General features: G+C 54.9%; 1 protein-coding gene across 3 annotated transcripts; it reads right to left on the reverse strand.

Moving 5' to 3' along the window:
- Positions 1–34: 34 nt before the first annotated feature.
- IGF2BP2 (insulin like growth factor 2 mRNA binding protein 2) lies at positions 35–23415 on the reverse strand. Of its 3 annotated transcripts, XM_039556805.1 has the most exons (18): positions 23097–23415; positions 22562–22622; positions 12928–12976; positions 12544–12595; positions 11997–12060; positions 10563–10635; positions 10363–10430; positions 6519–6653; positions 6246–6368; positions 5539–5674; positions 5237–5365; positions 4473–4496; positions 3830–3898; positions 3173–3289; positions 2833–2907; positions 2478–2609; positions 2085–2198; positions 35–1595 (listed from the first exon to the last, which is right to left on the reverse strand). In XM_039556805.1, exons 1-18 carry the CDS (start codon positions 23284–23286, stop codon positions 1500–1502), a joined length of 1707 nt encoding a protein of 568 aa, XP_039412739.1. In that variant the 5' UTR covers positions 23287–23415; the 3' UTR covers positions 35–1499. The 3 variants fall into 3 exon arrangements, with proteins under 3 accessions (XP_039412739.1, XP_039412738.1, XP_039412737.1); XM_039556804.1 differs by having other exon boundaries at positions 4473–4493; positions 10363–10635; XM_039556803.1 differs by having other exon boundaries at positions 10363–10635.
- Positions 23416–24503: the final 1088 nt, after the last annotated feature.

The following is a 24503-nucleotide window of genomic DNA, read 5'->3' on the forward strand; positions in this document are numbered from 1 at the left end:
CACGGGACCCCAAAGAAGGCAACGGAGAGCAGGCTCAGGCTCTGGTTAGCTGGATATATTTCTCTTTGTTCTCAGTGTCTCGGGTTGGTTTTCACAGAACACTTTGCAGTAGAGGAAAACACGGATTCGCAGCCCTGGGCAGCGGCGCTGGCACCGGCACCTCAGCTCCTCTCCCTGCTCTTGCCCGTCGGCTTTCACCGCTTCCATCCGGCACTTTGATTTCCTTAAACCCTTTTTTTTGTGTGTGTGTTTGGCTTTTTTTATTTTTTCCCTTTTTTTTTTTTTTTTTTTTTTTTTTTTGCTTTTTAACCATTTCTCAAGCTTTCTCCAAAGGAACAGCCACTGGCTCTCGGCTTGCAGGAGACTACGGAAGAGCTCTGGGACACGGGGGATGGTTTCCTTCTTCCACCTCGCAGCTGACTTGGTCGAGATCATTTTTCCAACTCGTTTTTTTTTTTTATTACAAAAATAAAAAAATGCTCCAACTATCAGTTTTACAAGGCGTACAAAAATCTCTAAAAGGGCAACACAAGCACAAGGTGCTGAGGTACGAAAACCTGAGGTAGTTTTTTGTGTGTGTGTGTGTCAGGGGCAGTTATTTGGGTTATTTTTCATTTGAAGCCAATTTTGCTGGTTGGGTTTTCCAGCCCTGGGCTGACAACCTCTTGGAAATCCATTTTTTTCACCCATTTTCCCCCTCCTCTCCCTTCAACAGGGATCTTTCCCCAAAGATCCCAGCCCAAAGCGGGCAGGGCTGGTGCTGCCCATCATTTTCCAGAGCTGGGCAGTGATGGAGAGAGGACAGACAGACAGAAAGGGGGGACAGAACGGATGCAAACCCCACTTTTGGAGTCCAAAGCAAAGAGGAAAGGGGGTGTGAAAGAGAGGAACAATTCCTACAAGAGGAATCTTCTTGGCTCCTACAGGCCCTGCTCTTCTCAAAGCCCTTCAGAAATCGCTTTTTAACAGTTTTTTAATATTTTTTTTCCCTGCTGGCGATCCGACAGCTCTGCTCTACGGTGCATTAGAGAACCAATGGACCAGCTCCTGCCATTCAACCTCTAGAAAAGCCTGCTTTTACTAAAAACAAACAGCCCCCTCCCCCAAAAATTTTTTAAAAAGTGAGTTAAAAAATAAAATCTTACAAAACTTAAAAATCGGCGTTAGTTTCGTTATCGATATATTAATTCTAAATTAACGAGCGCCTTGCGCCGTGGCCCCCCAGGCCGGGCGAGCTCCTCCTGGGTGGAAGGGGCAGGGTTGGGGGAGAATTCCGAAATAAAAACCACCTCTCTCTGCCTGTGTTAGTCCAACTGACGGGGGAGCAGCGGGGCGGCGATGGAGTAAGGCGGAAGCTGCGGGATGGAGAGAGCCCCCCGTGCCCCGGTTCTGCACAGCCTGGCTGCACGAGGGCTCGGGGGTCTTTGGTTTGTCCCCTGACCTGCTGGGGTCCGGCGCTGGCGGGGGGTTACATTCGTCGGGCAGTGCTGGCGGGAGCCTCACTTGCTGTGCTGCGAGGCCGCGGCTCCCTGAGCGTGTTTGTGCTCCTGCTGCTTCACCTGCTGCACGATTTCCCTGATCTTGCGCTGGGCAGTCTGAGCAAGGCAAGAAACGGGGGTTGGGGAGGCCACCAGAGGCTGGGCTCCCTCCCCACACCACCAGCCACACCAGAGCCGAGCCCAGCCCAAGCAGTGTCAGCCCCCTGCAACAGCATCACGACCCTCCAGCTTTTAACCCCAGGGCAAGCACAGAAGTGATTCTGAGAGAAATGAGGATGTGCTAAAGCAAAGGCTTGACTTGTTCTTCCACCACTCAAGAGCCTCGATTTTGGGGTGTCACCACCCTCCTGCAATCAGAAACCCAGCCTGGTACATGCACCCAGCTGGGATGCAGGAGCCAATTCCCACCCTTCATCCCAGGCACAGATTTTGGCTAAATCGAGCCAATCTTTAATTTGAATGCAGGCAAAAACCCCTTCAGTGCATCCTGGGTGCACAGAAACCACTCAGAGCCGCTCAGGGAACGCTGTGCTTGGCAGCTCTCCTTAAACTGGGAATGTTGGGAGAGCCATGGCCAAACCTTACCTGACTGGCAAAGAAATGCCCAATGATTTTGACGACGACCTCCTCATTCTCGTCCGGGGTTTGGTCTCGCGGCACAATGACTTCTGCGCTCGTTAAGTTCTGCAGTTCGTTCACCTGGAGCAAACGACAGAGATCCAGGTTTTGCTGCGGAAGAGCCAAAACCCTCCACTGCTGGTGCCACCCCAGCTCTGAGCCAGCACGTGGCACCAGGCTGCTGTGGCTCACACCCTCTCCCCCTTGGGATGGTTGCCATCCCAAGCCATCCCCCAGGACATGGGGCTGGGACCGAGACATCACTGATATCACGGAGCACTGGGACAGAGGTGATGGGAGATAGAGGAGGTCCAGCTCTGCATTCCCAGGGCAGGTGGGAGCCCCCACACCCCCACCTACCGTCTTGCCACCTTTGCCGATGACGCGGCCGGCGGCGAAGGAAGGCACCTTGATGTGGGCTTCGAGCTTCACTTCTTCTTTCGGGTTAAAGAAGTTTTCCTCTTTCAGCTTCCCAAATATTCGTCCCTGGGCCTGGAGAGAGAACAAAAGGGACATAAAGGTGGTGGGCAGTGTCCTGGAGGTGGCCTGCTGGGCCCTTCACTCCCACAGGCAATGATGTGCCAATGTCTGGCAGCACCAGAACCGTGGTCCTCAAGCCGAGAAGCCCCCCCTGGCACAGTGGGGACCAAAGGGATGCTCTCACCTTGCCCCTGCCCATGTCCCCAAGCCAGCCCCCACCCCGTGGCCACCGCACCTTGAACTGAGCCTCAGGTGGCCCCGTGATGATCACCATGCGCTCGCTGGCGTCTGGACCTTCTGCTGGGGCGATCTGTGGAGGGATGAGGAAGGACTGTGAGTGTGACCCTTCCTCGGGCAAGACCTTCCCTGTGTGGGATGTGCCCCCATGCAGGGACACCTCCCATGCAGAGACACGCCCCTGCCCAAGCAGCGGTGACAATCAGGATGCTGCAGGACTGGGTTTCTACTAATTTGGGGAGCAAAACTATTCACCAAGGGCTCCCTTCTCTGCCCTCAGCAGTGGGAAGGGGAAACTGAGGCACAAAGCCCTGGCCCAGCCCTGCAGTCCTGCTCACCTTGATGGAGGCGCCAGCAAACCGTGCCAGCTGCTTGATGTGCTGCCCCTTCTTCCCGATGATGGCCCCCACCGCCTGTGTTGGGATGAACAAGTTCACGACCTCCTGCTCTGGCAGCTGGAAAGGGCACGGAAGAGCCAGAGGGTCAGGGGAACAGCTGGATCAGGGGGTCGCTTCCCTCTGCCAGCATTCCAGGTTTGAAGAGGTGGTGGGCAGGGTTGGGTTGGGTTTGGTTGGGTTGGGTTAAGTTGGGTTAGGTTGGGTTGGGTTAAATTGGGTTGGGTTAAGTTGGGTTGGGTTAAATTGGGTTAAGTTGGGTTGGGTCAGGTTGGGTTAAGTTGGGTTTGGTTGGGTTGGGTTAAGTTGGGTTGGGTTAAGTTGGGTTGGGTTAAGTTGGGTTGGGTTGGGTTAAGTTGGGTTGGGTTAAGTTGGGTTGGGTTAAACTGGGTTGGGTTAAATTGGGTTGGGTTAAATTGGGTTAAGTTGGGTTTGGTGGGGTTGGGTTAAACTGGGTTAAGTTGGGTTGGGTTGGGTTAAGTTGGGCCGGGTTGTGGTCCTGGCACGCACTCTCTGCTTTTTGCCTGCCCTCCTACAACGTGCCCAAGGAAGACCTCATGGCAGGAGGTGCCAGGGCACTGTTGGGGAAGGGAAACTTACGGGGTGCTGATGGGGGAAGGCGCCGGCTGGGGGGGCTCCGTACAGACCTGACAGATAGGCTGAGGAGCCCTGTGGTGGGAGAGAAAATGAGGGTCAGTGACATCAATGACGTCCTCAAGGTGCCAGCCCCTTCCCAGCCACCCCCACCCTGACATGGGGAGTGTGTCACCAGCATGAGCGACACAAGGACACAGTGACCACCCCTCATCTCCTGAATACCCCCAGGAGACTCCAGGCACATCCAAGGATGAGCTGCAGCCCGGATCCTGCGCCTGTGGCACAGCACGAGGCTGGGATGGGGGTGGGAGCTCCCAGTTAAGCCCAGTCCCTCCCCACTGCATTTTTTCGGCTGCATACTGCTAATGGTTGTATCAGAAAAAAGGTCCCCTTCTCACCTCACCAGGGGCGCTTGAAAAAGGCCACACAAAGCTTTGGGGTGAAGGACCCCAGAGCAAAAAAGGCGCTTCAGGAGACCTGTCCTGCTCCTCTCCATCACACCCATAAATAATTCTTACAGCTGTCTCCCAAAGGCTGTGGATACAGGCACAGCATCCTCCCCTCCACAGGCTGAGAGTGACCAACCAACCGTCCTGGAGCCCCCCAGAGCCAGCACATCCCCCCCCACATCCCTCCTGGCACTCACCGTCCTCCTCCGCCCGCTCTGCTGCTGACATTCCAGGGAAAGAAAACAGCACAGGTAAATTAACCCACAGCTCGGAATAAATTATTTAGGGACTAACAGAGACAGCCCACAGCACCTGGGATGGACCATCTCCATCAGCACCTTGGCCATCCTGTTCTCCTGGCATGGCACCATCCCTGCCCACTGTCACCTCAGGGGTTGTGAACATCCTTGCCCAGGTTTCAGCACCCCAAGAAGGAGGAGAACCCTCCCCTGTGAGGTGGGGTGAAGGTTGGCTCCCTACGAGCACAGACCCCTGGATGCGAGGGCAGGGATCCACTGATGGCAGTGGATGCACAGGGCGGCTGCTTGTCCCCTGCACGCCCTGTGGCCACACGAGGGGGCTCTGGTGGCCACCAAGACCAGACCCACAGGGCACAACCCACTCCATACCATCACAACCCAGTGGTGGGCTTGGGGTCAGGACTGAAGACCACCTACATGGCTTTTCCATGCTCTCTTCAGAGAGCAGCACCCTTGGGACACAGCCGGTCCTTAAACACTGGTGAAACCCAGCTCAGCACAACACAGGGATGCAGCTGATCTTCAAGCAGGGACAAGCCACCTCCATTCCCTGTCCTCTCCACTTTGCTGCTGTGATGAGCATCCTCCCCAAATGGCTGAGAGTCAGAGCTCCCATGAGGTGGCTCCTACAGCTACGGTGTCCACCCAAACCCAACAGCTCTGGCAGGACACTCCAGACACCAGGAACATCTCACACTTACTGCAAAGGGGTGGTACGGGGTGGCAGCTGCAGCCCCTCGGGCCCCTGGGGTGGACGGGAGCATGGACAGCCCTGTGGAGAAGATGCCCAAAGCGCTGAGGTTCAGTCCTGGGATCAGGTTGGCCTGTTGCTGGGAAAGGAAAGACACGGAGAAAGGTGTGAAAGGTGGAGTCCTGGGCTTCTCAACACAGTGTGGATGTGATGAGCGAGGCCCAACCCTTGTTGTAACACATTGACCTCCACTCTGAGTTCTCATCTGGCCACCTGCAGCCAGAGCAGCCCTGGTGGCAGGGCTGAGCTTACATTGACGGCCACCACGTCGTTCTCGTAGGCCTCGCGCAGCTTCTTCATGATCTCCACCTCGGCGTTGGAGCAGGCCTCCGTGCTGCCCTTCACCGTGATGGTGCGCTCAGGGTTGTAGATGGTCAAATCCTGCAACCTGCCCCATGGGAAAAATCCAGAGGCACGGTTACACTCCTTCTTCAAGTCAAGAAAAACCCCAGAAAAACTCAAATCACAGCTGAGGGCTCCCCCCCGAGACCATGTGAGAACCACATGCCCTCTGCCTGCCACCGCCATCCACGTGGGATGAGGAACATCCACCTGGGATGGGGAATGCACATGGGAGGACACAGCTGCTCTGTTTTTTGGCTCCAGCACTGCTTGTACCATGTTGGATGGAATGGGGTGGCCTGGTGTTCGCCAGGATTTCACGGAATCATTTCATCATGGCATCATGGAATGGTTTGGGTTGGAAAGGACGTGAAAGCGCATCCAGTTCCAGCCCCTGCCATGGACAGGGACACCTTCCACTAGCCCAGGAGGCTCCAAGCCCTTTCCAACCTGGCCTTGGACACTTCCAGGGATCCACGGGCAGCCCCAGCTTCTCTGGGCACCCTGTGCCAGGGCCTCACTACTCTCAAAAGGAAGAACTTCTTCCCAGTATCCCATCTAACGCTGCCCTCTGGCAGTGGGAAGCCACTGCCCCTGGTCCTGTGACAAGAACTTACGGGGAGATGGTGATCTTTGTGCCCGTGTCCTGCTCAATCTTCTTGAGGTTGCGGCCCTCCTTGCCAATCAACCTCCCCACCAGGCTGTTGTGTGCCAGGATTTTCAAGGGAATCTCTTCTGCTCTAAAATGGAATTTAAAAAAAAAAAAAAATCTAAAGGTTCAGCCAGGCAGGAAATAGAAATTTCCAGCCACAGGTACTAAGAATGTGGTGGAAAGAAGGACCACCACCACCATTTCCCACCACACTTTTGGCTGAGCCAGGAGCACTCACGATTTAGTTTCGTCAGCCTCCTTCTGCATGATATCCAGGATCATGCGGCACGCTTCCGAGCACCCCTCCGGCGTGGCGTGGATGGTGATGGGCTTCTCGGCAGCGCCGGCGTTCTCCTTCCGATGGATGTCAACCCTGCGGCGAAACAACCAGCAGAGAGGAGCCCCTGAGATGGGTCTGGTGTCACACAGAGGGTTTTGAGAGCTCAGGAGCTGAGAAAAACTCATTTCAACACTTGCTCAAGCTTTGGGGTGAACCTGGGTCTCAGGTGCATCTACCATCACCCGGCTCACACAAGCCCAGGCAGTGTTTGGTTTCGGGTGGTTTGGATCAGATTTGGGCCGCGTTCGCCTGTAGGACCCAAGGTCCTGGAAGCTGAGGGGTGTCACAACATCAACCAATGCATCAAGGGGGCAGAACAAATCCTCAACTGGACAAAGCCCTGAGCAACCTGGTCTATCATCTCTGATGCCAGTCCCGCTTGGAGCAGGAGACCGGATTAGAGGCCTCCAGAGGTCCCTTCCGACCTCTGCCTCTCTCTGCACAACACCCGAGGCTGTCCAGCGACCACGTCCTTCGGGACAGAGAGCACTTACCCATGGGCAGCGTCTGTCACGACACGGAGGCACCCGGCAACAACAGCGCTGGTACTCACGCCCTTCCAGGGGAGACCAGAAGGCTCCCGTGCGCACCGGCAGGGACCGTGCTCTACTCCTCTGGTCCTCCCTCAGCTCATGGCGGGAGGAGGCACGGCCTCCAGCTCGCTCCTCACGCTCAACCGTACCTGGCAAAGCCCTGAGAGAGAGGGAGAGAGGAAAGCAGGGTAGGAGACTCCCGCACCTCAACCACGCGCCTTGGACAACAGGGGGAAGAACCTTTCCGTCTTCTCCGCACGAGTCCGTGCGCTCTTCCCACCGGAGGGTGATGCTGTGCGGCCATCCTGCCATCGGCCACCACCTTGGTGTCCCTGTCACTGCTGCAGCCAGGGTCAGATCTTCCGAGCAGGTGCGTTAGTGGCAGCTCAGCCACTCCAGAATGCTGCCGGCGCTCAGCTCCGACACGGTGGGTGCCCTCTGGCCATGTCTCCGACGTCCCGTCCCGACCGGGATCATCCAGGGTGCTGCTGCATGTGCCAGGCCAAGGGCTGCAGGGCAGAGTCACCACACAGTGCCACACTGGGACGCTGCAGGGTCCCGGTGGGTTTGCACAGGTCAACTCTTCCAGGAGCTCAAGAACCAGCACGTTGGAACACGGAGGACGGTGGAAGGGGAGCAGCTGGGTGAGCCTTCCCCGAGAAAAGGGCAGAGCCAACCCCACCCGCTCCAAAGGGGCCCCAGAGTGGTTCCATCCAAGCACTGAGCAGGGAGCGAAGACAGAGCGTGATTCCCTTCGTAGGCTCCATCTCTGCAGATCTCCCGTGGCTTCAGTTGGAGCTGTTCAGGCAGGAGACTGGTGCTGAGTGGACCATGCAAAGCGATGATGGAAACACTGGCACCCTCTGGCCACGTCGACAGCCCGTGGTGACCCAGCCGTGTGCTGAGTGACGCCCTCTGAGGTGCTCCCTCAGGTTGGCCTGGAGGATCCGTTCCCAGCAGGTACAGGGACACTTGCTGCCACCCCTTCGCCGGGGGCAGGGTGAACACGTCATGATGGCCACGTGAGGCGATGACAGACCAGGCTGGTGCTCCCAAGGTAGGGGGAATCAATGAGGAATCCCAACAAACCCCATAGATGGGAGCCACGCAGCTCCTTGGACGCATGAGCAGCTGAGGCTGGTGGAGATGAGGACACAGCAGAGCCGTCATGCCAGAGAGGGACCAAGCGCCACGAAAGGCCTGGATGGAGGCACTGAGGTGATGAGGACCTTGGACAAGCCTTAGAGAGGGGCACAAGACAGGTTCCTGGCTGACCAACCCATCCCACGTCTGGATGTGTGGGCACGAGCTCACTCGCCAGAGAGAAGAAGGAAGGAGGCACGTACCCCCCGCAGAGAGCTGGAGAAGAGAGAGCTCTGGACCTCCCAGCACATCCCAGTGCCACTGCTGAACTGCTCCATTCCAACAGGAGGATGGAGAAGGGACCTTCAGCACCCTCACCCCATCACCAGGTGCTGCCGGGAGGGATGACCAGGGATGGGGGGACAAGGTTTGCCTATGGTGCAGCAGGAAAAGCCTCCAAGAGACCTCACGGGGTGCTGGGAACGCGTCAGGGAATGGCTGCCACGAGGCACAGCCCTCTCCAGGTGGACAATACAGTGTGCCTGTAGGGTTATCGCAGTCCCATGGCTGCTGGGTAGCCATGATCCTCTCCTCATGGAGTTCCAAGGGCTGTGGAAGGTCACCTGCTGGGCTGGGGTCTTGGTCTGGGCTTCTTCAAGAAGAAGATGGCTCAGCCTGGGGACAGTTTCGCTCCGCGGGGCTCAGAAGCATCTCTGGGATCTCTCTGTGTGGAACTAGGGATGAAATCCAACGTGACCAGAGGAATCCAGAACCCAGTGTTGCTCTGGGGAGGAGCAGGGACCGGGCAACAGGATGTCACCCTCGGATCATCACACCGGTGGATGAGGGTGGCCCAGGCAGGGATGGAGTGTGAGATAACACCCAAGCTGAAGGACAGGGGCTCCTGTGGCTGCCTGGGACGGATTCTTGAGGTCCCCTTCGCCCAAACCTGAGCAGAGGTAGTGCCCCACTATGTGTAGGGCAGGGGAGAGCACTGAGCATGGCCTTCCTCCACGGCACCGGGTCTTCGTCCACAAGGAGGGACAATTCAGTGGCAGAAACTGCTCCAAGCAACAGCGTTTGGCTTCGTGGTTGGGAGAAACCAGCACCTTCCCACCTTCCTTGCCAGGCTTAGGGCTCGGAAAGGGCAAATTCCAGTCTTGGGTGGTGAGGATGCAGCTACACCTGCTGCTCATCTCCCACCAGGACTCACCTGGAGAAGAAGAGCTTGCGGCCAACCAGGATCTGCTCATGGCTACCAGGTGGCCACGCCCTGGGGCAAGCTGGGCTCCAAGAGCTCCTCTCCCTACTCCTCTGCCCCCTTTCCGTACAAACCTCTTCCTGCCAACCCAGTGCCAGGGTTTGGCCCATCTTTCTACCTCCAGCCACACTACTAGCAAAGATTTGCCTCTAAAATCTCCTCTGAGAACTAGGATGCTCTGGGACAGGAGTCCTACATCCCATGGGATCACCAGGTTCAGGATGATGAGCACAGGAGAAGACAGCTTTGGGTTAAACACAAACACACCTGGGCAGGAACAAACCATGCAGGAAAACCATGCAGAGAATGAGCAGTGAGATCAGGAGAACAGCAACATGAGAAACATGGAAAACTTTGGCACGACAATCCCACTTTTTGGTTTTTTTCCTTTTTTTAGTTCAAAAATAAACACGTTAATAGCTGAAAAAGGCTTCAAACAGTTACAAAAGCCATCCTTCTCGTGGCAGGGCTCCCACAGCATCCCTCTCCCCTCAACAGCTCTAGCCCATATGGGATGCTGCAGGATGAGCAAATCCCAAGGACAAAGACCACTGCACCGAGGATTCCCCTTTAGGATTTTATCCCCAAACTTGCCATTTCTCCCTAAAGCCTCACCCCCAGCTGTTCTCATGAGGCTTTAGGAACTCATCCCAGGCCTTTTCCAGTGTGCATCCCCCTCTTGCCACACCCAGGCCACCCTGGCCAGCAGGAATGGTTTAGGACCTGAGCTCTGCCACCACCCCCTGAAGGCTGCACCCCAAGAAATCAGCAGTGGCTGGCACTCCAAAGCCCCCAGTGCAGGGAGAACCCGAGCTGGGACCTACAGCACCCTACAGAAGGAAACAAAACCATTGGAAGTACTTACTTGGACTGGGTTTGCTTAGTAAGGTTCTTTATGGTCAAGCCCTCCTTTCCTATGATCGCACCAACAAACTGCGTGGGCACCAGCATCCGCAGTGGGAAATCGAGCTGTTTGGGCTGCGAGGAGCCCCCCGGGGAGGAGCCCCGCTCCCTGGAAGAGTGGCCCCCGCGGCGGGATCGCTGAGGGGGCGGAGGGGAGCTCACCTCTTCATCCGGGATGTAGGAAATCTTGAAGGAATAGTTCTCAAACTGGTGGTCGCTCAGCTTCTCTATTGCTCTGCAAGGCAGGGAGATGCGGGCGGTGGTGAGGGGGCTCCCCGGGGATGGGGTCCTCTCCAGTACCCCCACCACACATAGAACAAGGGCTCTTCCCAACCTGTGTCTTCCTCCCTCCCCAGTCTGGAGAAGGTGGCCATGGGAAGCCAGAGCCCCACACGTTTCCCATGAGGAGCAAGCCCCATAACGTGGTGGGACATCGTCCCCTTCCACATGGGTCATGCCAAAGCTGGCACATGACTTCTCCTGCCAGCAGAGGTGGGACAGCAGCTCAGGGACCTGCCCCTGCACCAGGGCAAAGCCCTTGCCAGAAGCTACCACACAGCATGGGAATGCTCTCACAGGTTTTTTGGACATGGAAAAGGTGACAAGGGCAGCTCCGAGCCACCACCGCTGCTCCAGGGAGAAGGATGCAGCACGTGGTGCCCCCTCTGTTGGGAACCCCAACTCCCTTCCTGGCTGGATGAGGCTGGGAGGGAGCACTGGGACTCTTCACTCCCCAAGCCCCTGCTCAGCAGCGATGTCCGGCCATGCCGGTGCCAGCTTCAGCTTTCCCACATCCCACTTTGGCTACTGACAGATCACAAGCAGCTCCTTGCCAAGCCTGAACCCCACGTCCTCTGAGGACTTCTGCAGCTTCATCATCCCTTTCCTGAGTTCAAAAAGGCCTCTTATCCCAAAGCATTGAGCACTGCTGTGTTGGGGAAACTCTTAGTGTTCCTTTATTGCCACACATGCCAAGACCACGGTGGGATTTTTGGGGCTGTCCTGTGCAGGACCAGGATTTGGACTCAGTGATCATTGTGGGTCCCTTCCAGCTCAGGGAACTCCATGATTCTAAGACACTCATGTCATGTTTATCTGTGGTCCACAGCACATCCAGCCGAGGCTGGACGCACAAGAAGGACTCGCCTCTGCCCTCCTGGACCAGCAGATCACTGTCCCCATCTCTGTCCTCACTTACCCAATGCCATGATGGGTCAACTCAGATGGGAAGCTGGTGGAATGTCCATCAACAAATGGACTCACAAAAGCTCTCCGGGGCCTGGGATCTACTCTTGATCATATCAAAAACACCCTGGCCGCTAATAATAATAATAAGCTCAATATTTGCTCCTAGGGCTGGTCTCCAGCACAGGGCTGACGCCTCTACAAGCCTGGAATAAAACCTTTTGCTTGGAACGACCCTTCCCCTTGTGAAATAACCCCTGATTTGTATTACCCCATCTCCCATGCCAGGGGAGAAGGCAGAAGACAGCCCAGTGGTGGGACAGCTTAGAGAAGCCTGGAAAATAGCTGGGATTCCTTGGGAAAGCTGGCGTGGTGTGAAATTACGGGCAAAGCCAAACAAAACCCACTCACACTTTTGCCTCTTCCTTCGTGGCGTAGGTCACGTTGACAACGGCAGTTTCTGTGTCTGTGTTCACTGCGGGGAGCAAGAGAAGGAAGAGTTGGAGCAGGGATGGGAGAGGTGTCACGGCTGCTCCCGGCACGCTCCGGAGGGGGCTACAGCTGGGATGGGGGGAGGGAGATGCCTGTCCCATGGCACGCCTGGGCACTGCAGGACTGGGCTGGATCCAAGCAGGATGCAAGGCTGGACATCCCTGACCCACCAGTGGATCCCAAGCTACACTCAGCTCATTTTTGCTTGCAGGGATAATAGTTTTTTCCATTTTTCAGGGACCAGGAGCATTCCCAGGGATGAAGGATGGGTGGCCCAAGACATCGCACCACTGGACAGGTAGCCCCACCTCCACCAGCAGGGTTTGTGTTCAAAGGGAAACCCATTTCAGACCAGTGCTACTGGGATAATCAGGTTTCATCCCAGTGAGCTTCCTGGAGCCTGGGCAGAGCTGGGGAGCAGCGCTGGGAATTTTGCAGGGATGAGGACCACGCTGGACCATCTTACCTTGCTCTACATTCTCCACCGTGCCGTACTGAGCCAAGAGGCCATCCAGCACCTGGGGACAGAGCAGCAAACCGGGCAGGTGAGGCCCCAAGCAGGCAGGGCAAGAGCCCACTCCACCCACAAACACCGTCCAGCACCACCCAACCACTCCAGTGCCTCCACCCACCTGCATCCCATCATCCCAAAGCTGGCCCACCGCTCAAAGCTGGCCCACAGCTCTGCTACCCACAAGCAGGCAGGAGCTGGAGCCCAGTTCATGCTCCCTCCTGAGGTTACTGGGAAGTTACAGGGTGGCCCATGTGCAGACCACGTGCTCCAGCAGCACAGCTCACGCTGCCTGAGGCGGAGATGAACGGGACGTTTCTGGGATCAGCCACTTCTTACCTCCCACTGTAGGTGGGGGGGGATGTTTCGGATCTGGATCTTCCTGCTCCTGCAAAGACAAAGCCCTGGGTTAGGGTCTGCAGGCACCTCAGGGCGGAGGGAAAAGCCTCTCTGGGAATCAGACAGCAGCTGTTGACAGCTTTCCAAAGCATCCCACTTTCCCACGCCGAGCCAGGGCAGCTCATCCCCAGGGAAAGTCATTTCTCCCAGCTTTGCCCTGGTCACCACAGGCGCTGAAGCTCTCTGGAACGCTCCCTCCTCATGCTGGCTGTCAGGTTTCCAAGGAAACCTCCTGAAAGGAGCCTCTGCAGAGTCATGACCACACCAGGATGCGTGGACAGCCCTGCCCACGCTGCTCGGGGCTGGGAACGGGACCCCCAGCCCCACCATGGCCTGCCCTGATCTACCTTGAGGGGAGCTCTCCAAAAGTACATCCAGCTGAGGCCCACCACTTCCCAGCAACATGGGGCTGCTTTCCTTGGGGAAACCCAAATAAATATCCTTGGAGGCCCCAGCTTGGAGATGGCAAACACACCCAAGCTTGTCCAGTGGCACTTCCAAACTCACATGACAGCCTGGCCATGGCTCACTCCCAGCCTGGTTGTGGTGCCATTCCCAACCTGGACATGGCTTCATTCCCAGTGTCGCCATGCTTGCATTCCCAAACTGTGGTTGCCTTCCCAACCTGGCCATGGCTTCATTCCCCACCTGGCTGTGGCTGCACAGGAAGCACTGCCAAGGGCAGCAGCCCCCAAACATCCCCCCAGCCTGGCTGTGAGATGTGCTTGGGCAGTGAGAGCCCCGTCCATGCAGGATCTAGCCAAGCCACGAGCTCATCCACGAGCCACCCAGATCAGCATTCCCAAGCCTGCCTGGAGCCAGTCAGCTCCAAGCACAGCACTGTCCTATGTTCTCACCTAGCCCAGCTCCAACGCTCTGAGCAGAGCACAGCTGGACCACCCCTCCCAGCACCAGGGATGGCTTTCCTGACCAAGTTTCCCCATGCCCACACACAGAGCCAGGTTTCAGGAGCTGATCAGCAGCTGGAAGCTGGTTTTGTGAAGCTTTCCTTTTCCCTGGGATGAGTTCAAGGAGGATGCTTGGAAGGACAGGTCCCACCAGCCTGGGAGTTCCACGGGAACACAGAAGCAGTCCCAGCTGATGGCCACCAACACCCAGGAGCCTTGGGCCAAATCCTGCAGGACAAGGAGGCAGGAGGAGGTGGAAGAAGACATCGACAACCTGATCCCACCAACAATCTTCAGCTGCTGGGAAACAAGACCTTCCAGCTCTGGTCCTTGCTCTCACAACTCATGCTCTCACAAACCCTGAGCCCCTGCCAACAATTTTGGCAGATAAAGAGTTCCTCAGGTAGTTTGGGGCCAGACACTGGGGCCAGCGAGGAAAAGGCAGGGAAAAGGATGGTTTTTGAAATCTGGTTTGTGAGGGCAAGACAAACCCCACAGCTCATCCCATGAGAAGGACCATGGGCAAGCAGGTGAGACCACCAGGGAGCCTGGTATCTCCTGGGGCTGCTCAGCCAGGGATGGTCAGTGGGACAACAAACCCTGCGCTGGGATCCAGCTGAGCAGGCGTGCTCAGGAAAAGGCTCCTGTCCCCAGCTGCCACCAGGGATTTCCCAGCTGGGAATCCCAGAATCCCTGTGAGGGAAGGAGCAGGGTTTGTCCTACCCCACCCCCAGCCATGACCACCCACGGCAGGAAGGAGGAGCCGGCCCAAGGGAGACCCTGGCAGTGGTGATCCTGCTCTGTCCACCAACAGCCTGAGCCCTTCTCCTGCCCTTGTCACCCGTCCGTGGCCGACGCTGTTCCCAGTACAAACATTCCACAGGGACCACTCCAGAAAATGGGATATGTTTCATTTTTAAAACCCACCAGCATTTCCCAGAGGGGCTATTTTAAGATGCCCAGGTCCTGCCTGGATACTCAGCTCCCAGGAGACCGCTCCTGCCAGCTCCAAGAGACACATCCCACTCCTGGGATGATGGGTGCCACACAGTGAGGCCGGAGTGCCTGAACAAATCCCTGCGAGTCTCAAACCACCAGAGAGAGCCAGACACGCTGCCCAGTCGCTCCCACCACCTCCCAGACCCAAACCAACCTTCATCCCAAGGTGCCACTGCTCAGCTCCCAGCCAAAGCATCCCTGCAGCCATCCTCCTCTCCCAGTGTGGGAACCATCGGGATGCCCCAGGCTGGGCCACGGAGGAGCCGCTCTCCTTTTGGGGCTCATTTGGCTCAGCCCACCTGTCACCAAAGCCCAGGAGCCCAGGGGACACATGGCATTTGGAAAGGGCACATCCAAAAGGAACCAGCACAACGGCTGGACACGGTCCCTTTGCCACTCCTGGAAAAGCCCTGCCTGGAATTGGATTGCTCCAGGGCCATAATTTCCCTACTCCTCTGCCAAGGCAGATGCCAGGGGAGATATCACAGCAGCCCTGGTCTCCCAAGGTGCTGCCTCACCCCTCCTGGCCCACCTCCCAGAACACCCAAACAGAAGGATCACAAGCGAGGTGCCACATAACCCCACTTCCCAATGGGACACTGCGGCATATTCCCACTTCCAGCATCCGTCCAAACTGGTGCAGGGCATCTAAAGACACCCGAAGGGCACTCAAGCTTCAGCTCCCACGGGCAGCATTCCCAGCAGCTCAGCATCACCACTCAGCATTTAAAATAAGGTTATTATTCCTATTGGGTGTGTTTATGGCTCTTGGAATCGCACACCTGGTGGAAGCAGTGCTGGACCACACACAGCCATCACTGATGGAGTCAGGCATGTACATCCAGAGCCAGGACGGATGGATGTGTTATTCCCAGGGCTGGGGAATGGGCCATTCTTCACCAACACCACTCCCGGGGGCAACTTTGAGCCAGAAACCCCCTTTATTTTGATTTTTATTCTGATTCTGACTCTAGTTTCATTTTCCCCGCTCTCCCAAACCCCAGGGATTGACTCCAGGGCACGCACAAAACGCCGGCACAGGAGCTCATGAGGGCACAGCAGCCACGTTTCACCCACCCTGTTTTGCAGCAGACTGGTGGGGATTTAAAAAATAAAAGAAATCCTAATAACCAGCTGGGAGAAAAACACTCAAGTGTGTGATGCAACTGGCTCTGCTGTAGCAAGTGCCCTCGGATAACCCAGAGAGTTGCATCCCTCTGGCTCTTCCCTACCTCCACACACCCACCTCGCTGCCTCACCAGCTTCAAGGGCTAAAGAAACCAGGTTCACCTGTTTTTTTCCCCTTCTAAATTGATCCCAAAGTGGTCCTGCTCACCAGCAGCTCGAGGAGGAAGCAACTCTTCCACCCCAGAGCTGGGGTTTGGGTACCGGGAGCTGCCGGCAGCACAGGGAGGATCAAGCAGTGAGTGAGGAGGTAAAGTGGGCTCATGAAATAATCCAGGACGGAGCTGTGTGTCATTTCAGGCATCCATTAGAGCAGAATCACAGGGCTGACATCACAATCCTGCAGGGAAAGGGGATGGAAAAGCCCCCAGCCATCCACGCCTGCCAGCATCCCCGCTGCCACGTGCCTGCTACCTGCGCTTGCTGAAACCAGGCAGTAAAACAGAAAAGCCTTAAAACTTAGGGTTTATTCCCCAGAATCAGGAGGATTGAGGGGGTTTTGGCACATCCCCCCACTTTTTCCAGCCTGGCTTCCTGCCCTCCTGTAGCTTCCAGGGAAACAGTAGGTAACAACCCTCTTGAAATCCAGGGACACAGAAGGACGAGTGGGAAAACAACACGAAGGTGTGAAATGCCAGCAGCTCCCTGCCCAACATCCACAATGGATCCCTGGATCTTCCCTGCTGGCCCCACAGATCACCCAACCACCCCTTAGTCAAGGGGAAGCTCCAGAGGGGCTTTGTCTCCCACAAGAATTTGGGAACCAGAAGCAAGCTGGCTTAAATATCAGCCCTGAAATATAATTTAAAAACCTCAAAAAATTAATATAGCAATATAATACTATACAGTAATACCAAACAATAATAAAGAAAAATAATATATAATGGTATATAATTAATATAATGGAATACAAAGGATGGCTTCACCACTCTCTGCCCTAAAAAACATGGATTTTTTTCCTACTCAAGCTTTGTAATATCTTCCTATAATAAAGCTTAAGGGATTTTATCACCTTCCACCTCGGATCAGCACTGAGGGCAGAGAAAACACTCTCTGCCACCTCCTGTTTTCCATAAAAATCAGTTTTCAAGAGAACTAGGGAAAAAAGCAAAGGGAAAACATGCTGAAAACCCAGTGGGGGCTCTGCCTGCTTTATGAAATGTTTGTCCCAGGCAAGGAAACATCTACAAAAAAATGATTCCCATCATCAGGCAGGGACCAAACTCTGTCCCAGCTGAATTTTCCAGACCCAGCAGCTCGGAGCCCAAGCCAGCCACAGTCCCCTGACCGGGCAGGGAAGGAAGTGGCTGTTGGATTTGTGATTGCTCATTATTATATCTATTTTCTGGGTCTCCTGGCGTTGTCCTGGAGGAGTTTTGCTGTCACCCAAGCCCACCCAGCAGCAGATCCTGCGGAGCAGCAGCTCTGTGAGCGCTGGATGAGCATTAAAGAGCTGCCCCAGTTTCCACCAGTTGCCAGGAGCGTGGAGGCTGCTGCTGCTCCAGTTCCCCTCCCAGCCTGGGGGCTTTGCCCTGACGCTCTTAAGGAATTAAAATCCCTCGTTGGTAAAGCCCCCCCGGCCTCGTCCTGCCGAGGCACCGGAGCGCTCCAGCCCCCGGAGCTGCGATGGATCAACAATAGGGACGGACGGGAATCGGGAATCGCGGCCCATCTGTCACCGCCCCGGCAGATGAAGGGGGGAAAACAAAAGAGGGAAGAGGAGTGGGGAAAGAAGGTGGTAAAAAAAAGGAGGGGGGGGAAAAAAAGGAGAGGGGAAAAAAGGAGGGGAAAACATAAATGGGAGGGGTGGGGGGAAAGAAAGGAGGGGGGAAGAAAGAAGGGGAAAGAAAAAAGAAAGAAGGGGGAAAAGAAGGAAAGGGGAAAAAAGAAGGGAAAAAAGAAGATGGGAAAGGTGGGGGTAAAGGGGGAAGGGAGGGAAAAAGAAGGGGGGAAAGAAGGGGGGGAAAAGGGGGGGAAAGGGAAAAGAAAAAAGGGGAAAAAAAGAAGGAAAGGGGAAAAAAGAAAGGAAAAAAGAAGACAGGAAAGGTGGGGGGGAAAGGGGAAGGGAGGGAAAAAGAAGGGGGGAAAGAAGGGGGGGAAAGGGGGAAAAGGGAAAAGAAAAAAGGGGGGAAAAAAGGAAAGGGGGAAAAAAGAAGGGAAAAAAGAGGGGAAAGGTGGGGGGAAAGGGAGAAGGGAGGGAAAAAGAAGGGGGAAAAGAAGAGATGGGGAATAAAGGAGGGAAAAGGGAAAAGAAAAAAGGGGAAAAAAAGAAGGAAAGGGGAAAAAAGATAAGGGAAAAAAGAAGAAGGAAAGGAAGGTGGGGGAAAGGGGGAAAGGAGGGAAAACGAAGGGGGGAAAGAAGAGGGGAAAAGAAAAGGGGAAAAAAGGGGAAAAGAAAGGGGAGAAAGAAGGCGGGGAGAAAAAAAGGAAAGAAAAGGGGAGGAAGAAAGGGGAAGAAAAGAATGGGGGAAAAGAAGAAAAAAGGTGGAAAAGAAGGGGGGAAAGAATGGGAGGAAAAAGAAGGGGGCAAAAGAAAGCAGGGAAAGGAAATTGAGGAAAAGAAATGGGGGGAAAGAAAGGACAGAAAATTCATGGAAGCAAAGACCCAAGTGGAAAGGAAACTAAAGAAAACCAAAACTCAAACACCACCAACTCCCAGTTCACCCACACCTGCAAACAGATAATAAAATAAAATAGAATAAAATAGAATAAAATAAAATAGAATAAAATAAAATAAAATAAAATAAAATAAAATAAAATAAAATAAAATAAAATAAAATAAAAACGAGCACCAGTGTCACCCCTCGCCAGAGCCAGCGCTGGAGTCTGGGAAAGGATCAACTCCAAGGGGATTCTCTTGGCCAGCTCCATTGGGAACATCCCAGACCTCTGGGACACTGGGCACACATCCAGTGGGCAGCAGGAGGGGGGTTTCCCATCCTGGATGTGACCAGCATTGCCCTGGCAACTTCATATGTATGTCTATACATAAATATATTTATATATAAAAAGTCTCTTTTTTGTATAGAAATACGTCTTATAAAATGTTATATAGGAATATTTTGTGCATTTTATGTAATCGAATATATTTTTATAAATGTTTCATATCAACTTACATAAATATAGAATCATAGAATAGTTTGGGTTGGAAGGGACCTTTAGAGCTCATCTGGTCCATATATCTCATATAAAAATATGTATTAGGAGTATATTTTTATACATATAAATATATATATAAAGTAGCTTTTATATACTGTTTTTATACAGGTAATATCTTTTTTTTGTATCTACATAAAAGCTACCAAATACTTGAAACACACCACCATACATTATTAATTTGTATCAATTTGTAAGACGCTAAAAGTTTCAAAATATCTCTCTTTAAGGATACAGGACTAGGACTGAGAGCAGCCCCACTTTTAGCACCCCAAATTCAATATTCTGCTCCCCGTGTGCATTTCCAGACACACCTGGGGAGGTTCCAGGGGCTTTTCCTGCCAAAGCAACTGGTGTGCACGGGAACTCCTCTCTCCTAATTAAGCAACTCACTAACGACAGGCAATTATTGATAAGGAAAGCAAAGATGGGGTGCCCAGAGGAAGAACAAAGGGCCTGGATGTTTATCCCCAGCCTTAACATCACCAGCATTTATGGGTTGAAAAACACAGGGAAATAAGTAAATAATCAATAAAGCAAAACCACGAAGAAATGAGAATTGAGTTGATGCTCAAAAGAGAATTATTTAAGGGTAATTCTTTTTGAAATGGGAGGAAATGCCATAAAATGACCCCCAGCAAAGCCCCTCGGGCAGGCACTGGCACCACTCCCCCTCCTGCCACCTTCCTCTGGGGCAAAACCACCCGAGTTTGACACATAATGAGATATTTCTAGATAATCATTTCACATCACAGTGATTTCCAGGCTCCTCTCCCTGCTCTTCCCATCTCCCACGTGCTTTCCTTTCACATTTCTGACAATGACGGCAGAAACAGAAATTAAAAGGCACCTTCCCAACCAGAACCCCCAAAACGGGACTGGTTTGAGGACAATAACTGGAGATCTGCTACTTTTTAAACTCCTCATTTTTATCCAATTCTTGTATAACAGTCAGCACTGGGGTAGCCGAGTTTTACTTCTCATTTTTCACAACCAATCCTGATTTTTTTTTTTAAATGCTCTTTCTTTTTATCTATCTTTGTATGTTCTTTCTTTTCTTTCTTTTCCATTAACACGATTTTTAACGATTGTAGGGATATACAACCAATCTTTAAGGGGGAAGATGCTGCTGCTTTCCCCACGGCCACGCTCCAAGAGCAAAATACTCGTGGAGTGGGACTGCTTCAAGCAAATAAAAGTATTCCCTGCTCCTGCTGAGTTTAAAATCAATTTAAAAAAAACTTAAAAATAGAAAATGTTGATTAAAAAATAAAGTGGTTTTTTTTTTTCTTTAATTCCCCGAGGCACAATCCAACATATACAAGGGGAAAAAAACAACCGTGAGGCTGTTGGATCCCTCCTGCAGGAGCCCAGATCATCGGGATGGCAGCAGAAGAGCTGGTTTTAAACTCGTGGGAGGTGAATGGATGGACTGGGCAGGATTCAGGCTCCTTCCCACCGCTGTCACATCTAATTCCTGCCTTCGGAGAAACAGAAACATCCCCTCTGCCAGCACCTCCCCTCGAGGAATTCCCTTCCCTCCTTCCCGTGGCCAGATGTCCCAGGGGTTTTCCAGCCCGCTCCTTATCCAAATGTATTTATAGGTATATAAATATATTGATAACCCAGATCTGTGCTAGATTTTAATATAAAAATTAAGCATTCCAGGTGAAGTCGGGCACGGAGGGAAGCGCTGGGCATCGGCACCTCCTCACATCCCCGTGACGCAGGAATGCCCAGGGGTGAGAGCCAACGCAGCTCGGGTTCCCCAACCCCAATAACCCCCAAATTCATTTCAGTCACAGGGAGATTTTTACCATTTCACTCTCTGAAATCCCAGCGTCTCTCCAGGACTCAACCACGACCATAAAAATTGGATTTTCTACAAATTTAAAGGAGGGGGGGGATATAAACACAACCACGTGAGTCTCCGTTCCCTGCCGAAAATCACATTACAAAAATAAAATCTATAATCTACTGAGTCAGGGCACAGCCCCCCAGACTGGGGATATTAATATAAAGCAGGGTAGATTTCTTGAGCTGGGCATAAAAAGATATCAGCTTAAATTAGATCTCGATAATCGGAAGAAACTTGGGAATAGAAAACTTGGAGCCAGCTGAACACAGAGCGATGTAAAATAAATCAGTATTTATTTCTGGGCTGGTTAAATGGCTTTTTTTCTAATTATAAAACTTGGGAGGAAAAGCAGGAGCACCCGAGCCCCGACGGGAGAATTTAAAGATGAATTCCTTGTTTACATCCCCTGCTACATGGTAAAGGTCGAGCCCTGGCTCTGTACTACGGCCCCAAACTCCCAATTTCTGGCTCCATCCCTCTTCCAAAGTCCCCGGCAGCCCAACCCGAGGCTGCTGAAGAGGTTTAGCTTCGAAATGTCACACCTGGGTATTTCTGGGCAGCTCGTTTGGATGGATTTTTGAAGGTAAGGGAGTGTGCGATCCCTGCCGAAGACGAAATCCCACTCCGGCACACGTGATGCCGGGCACGAGCCATTCCCCCCCCGTAAGCCTCAATTACACAACAGCATTTCCAACCCCCCCGTCATTTCCAAATTAATACCCCAGCAGCAATCCCGGGCCAAATCCGTACCCCACCTCCCAGCCCAGGCCAAGCCTCCGCGCCAAGCGGCCCCGAATTACCCGCCCGGAGCAGACGATGGGGTTATTTATTTTTGTTTTCCCCTCTTTTATCCCGACACATGACGGGGGGGGGAATAAACCTCGGGATGAGGCTACGCCACACGGTCGCGGGGTTTGTTTTCCCTGTGGAACGCGTGTGCCCATCAGGCCGGCCTCGGGCACCTGATGGAAATGAGAGGGCGCGCTCGCCGCGATGCATTAAGTGGAAAATGCTTCGGGGTTGGGGGTTCTCCGGCTGGATAAAAGGGGGGATGAGGTGTTTGGAGAGGGGAAATTGATGAATTACCGACTAAAAATAACATCCCTAAGGGTGCGGGTGGCTGCGCTGCTGGGAAAAACCCCCGTCCACGCCGCGGAAAGTGAGGGGAAAGGGGGTTTTTTTCGTGTTTTCCTGCTAAATAAGCGGCTGTTTAACCCGGGAGCGGTGGGCACCGTGGGGTGGGGAGGCATCACGGGGGTGCCCGCCCGTGGGAACGCGGCCGTGGGCCGGCAGCTCCTTCCCCCCCTCCCCCCCGCGCTGCGCTCCGGAGCGAAAGTAAAACCGACGGGGCTCCCCCGCCCCCCCCATCCCCCGCATCCCCGCTCCCGGAGCGCCCGGCGCGCCCCCCGTCCCGCTGCGATGGACACAGGGATCGGGGGGCAGTCTGGGGGTGACGGCGCGGGGTTACCTGAGCTTTTTGGGCACGGAATAATCCACTTCCATCACTTTGCCGTGCAGCTCCACTTTCCCTGCGGAGACAGCGGGGCGCTCAGCATCCCCCCGGGATGGGGCAGGGCAGCATCCCCCCGACAAATCCCGGCCCACTTGATCCCACCCCATGGGATCCCATCGTATCCCACCCCCCCGGCACCCCCGGGCTGTCCCCGCGCCCCCCGCCCCCCCCCCGGGCCCCCGGTCCCCCCCGCTCGGCGCCCCCGGGGAGTTGGGGTTGGGCACCTCGTAATCGGGTCCCCGGGGGCGGCGGGGGGCGGCGGGACGGCGGGCCGGGGGGCGCCGCGCCCCGGGGGCTCCCAATAAAATCGGAGAAAAAAATCAGCGAAAAATAGAGGCGAGGTTGGGAAGAGCCGGGGCGGGAGGAGGGAGGGAAGGAGGGAGAGGAGGGAGGGAAGGGGGACTGGGGGATGCCCGGGGAGGGGGCGTCGGGGGGGAGGGGATGAGGGGGTCGCGGTGGGGATGCGGGGGGCGCGGGGGGGGTCGCTCACCCGAGAGGGTCTCGATGGCCCGGATGGCCCAGTTTTGGTCCGGGTAGTCCACGAAGGCGTAGCCGGACTTGAGGAGGACCTGGCCGGGCAGGGGCAGCTGCCGCTCCCCGAAGAGCTGCCGGAGGTCCTGGGCGGTGGCGGCGGGGCTGAGGTTGCCGATGTACAGCTGGTTCATCCTCCGGCGCCTCATCGGGAGCCCCCCGGGCTCCTCCCCGGGAGCCCCCCCGGCTCCTCCCCTCCCGGGAGCGGGACGAACGCGGGCTCGGAGGGTCCCGCTCTGCGCCACCGGCCCCGGCCCGGCGGAGCCTCCGACAGCAGCGGGCGGAGCCCGGCCCGGCCCGGCCCCGGGGCCGCCCCGCGGGGGGGCAGGTGGAGCCGCCAGACCCCCGTGGGGACGGGATGGGCCGGGGGGCACCGGCCCTGTGCCCCCCGCCCTTCTGTACGGGAACCCACCGCAGCCCAGCGCCCCCGCCCCACCGCACCCAGCACCCCGATCCCTCTGTTCTGGAACCCCCCGCACCCAGCACCCCGATCCCTCTGTCCTGGAACCCCCCGCACCCAGCACCCCGATCCCTTCCCCGCCTCGGCACCCACCGCACCCAGCACTTCCAACCGCTCTGCCCTGGAGCGCACTGAACCCCGGTACCCCCATTTCCCCGCACCCCCGAGCCCTCTGGCCTGCAGCCCACCGTAGCCCATCACCCCCAACCCCTCCCTCTGTCCTGAACCCACCACCCCCCCATCATTCCAACCTCTTTGCCCTGGAAACCACCACAGCCCAGCACCCCCAGACCCTACTCTGCCCTGGAACCCACTGCACCCATCACCCCTGATCCCATTACCACGACCCCAGCCATCCCCAAACTCTGCCCCAGAATCCACCACAGGAATTCAGGAATTCCTTCAGGGAGAGGAAAACCGTTCCGCTCAGGAACCAAAGTAAAGAAATAAATAAGAAATAATTGTTTCTACCTATATATTTATTTACGTAATTATTTAATTAATACCATAAAACGAACAAATAAATAAACATGATAAATAATATAAATAATACATGTTTTACAATGCTTTTTTTGGAAAACAAGAGTGCACAAACCCTTCCCAACCCAGATCCAACCAGCCATCACTGCGTGTGATCCCATTGTCAGAAGGGCTCCAGGAGAAGCCAAGCCAGTGCTGGACACTCCGGCCACGAGCTGTGCACGGTCTCAGCCCGCTGGTAGAAGGCTCCTGCAGCCTCTGGGGCTCTGCTGAAGGGTGTCCTCAGGTCACCAGGAGCTGGTGTCACCACCTGCCTGCAGGTTAAGTGACATTTTTCTCTCTCCTTTTGAGAATAAAAGCCTAATCCTCACAGAAGCGCATCCAGGATACGACTGGAGACCGAAATAAGCTGCAGAATAATCCTGG

The sequence above is a fragment of the Corvus cornix genome, chromosome 9 (assembly GCF_000738735.6).
Source record: "Corvus cornix cornix isolate S_Up_H32 chromosome 9, ASM73873v5, whole genome shotgun sequence".
NCBI classification, from domain to species: Eukaryota; Metazoa; Chordata; class Aves; order Passeriformes; family Corvidae; genus Corvus; species Corvus cornix.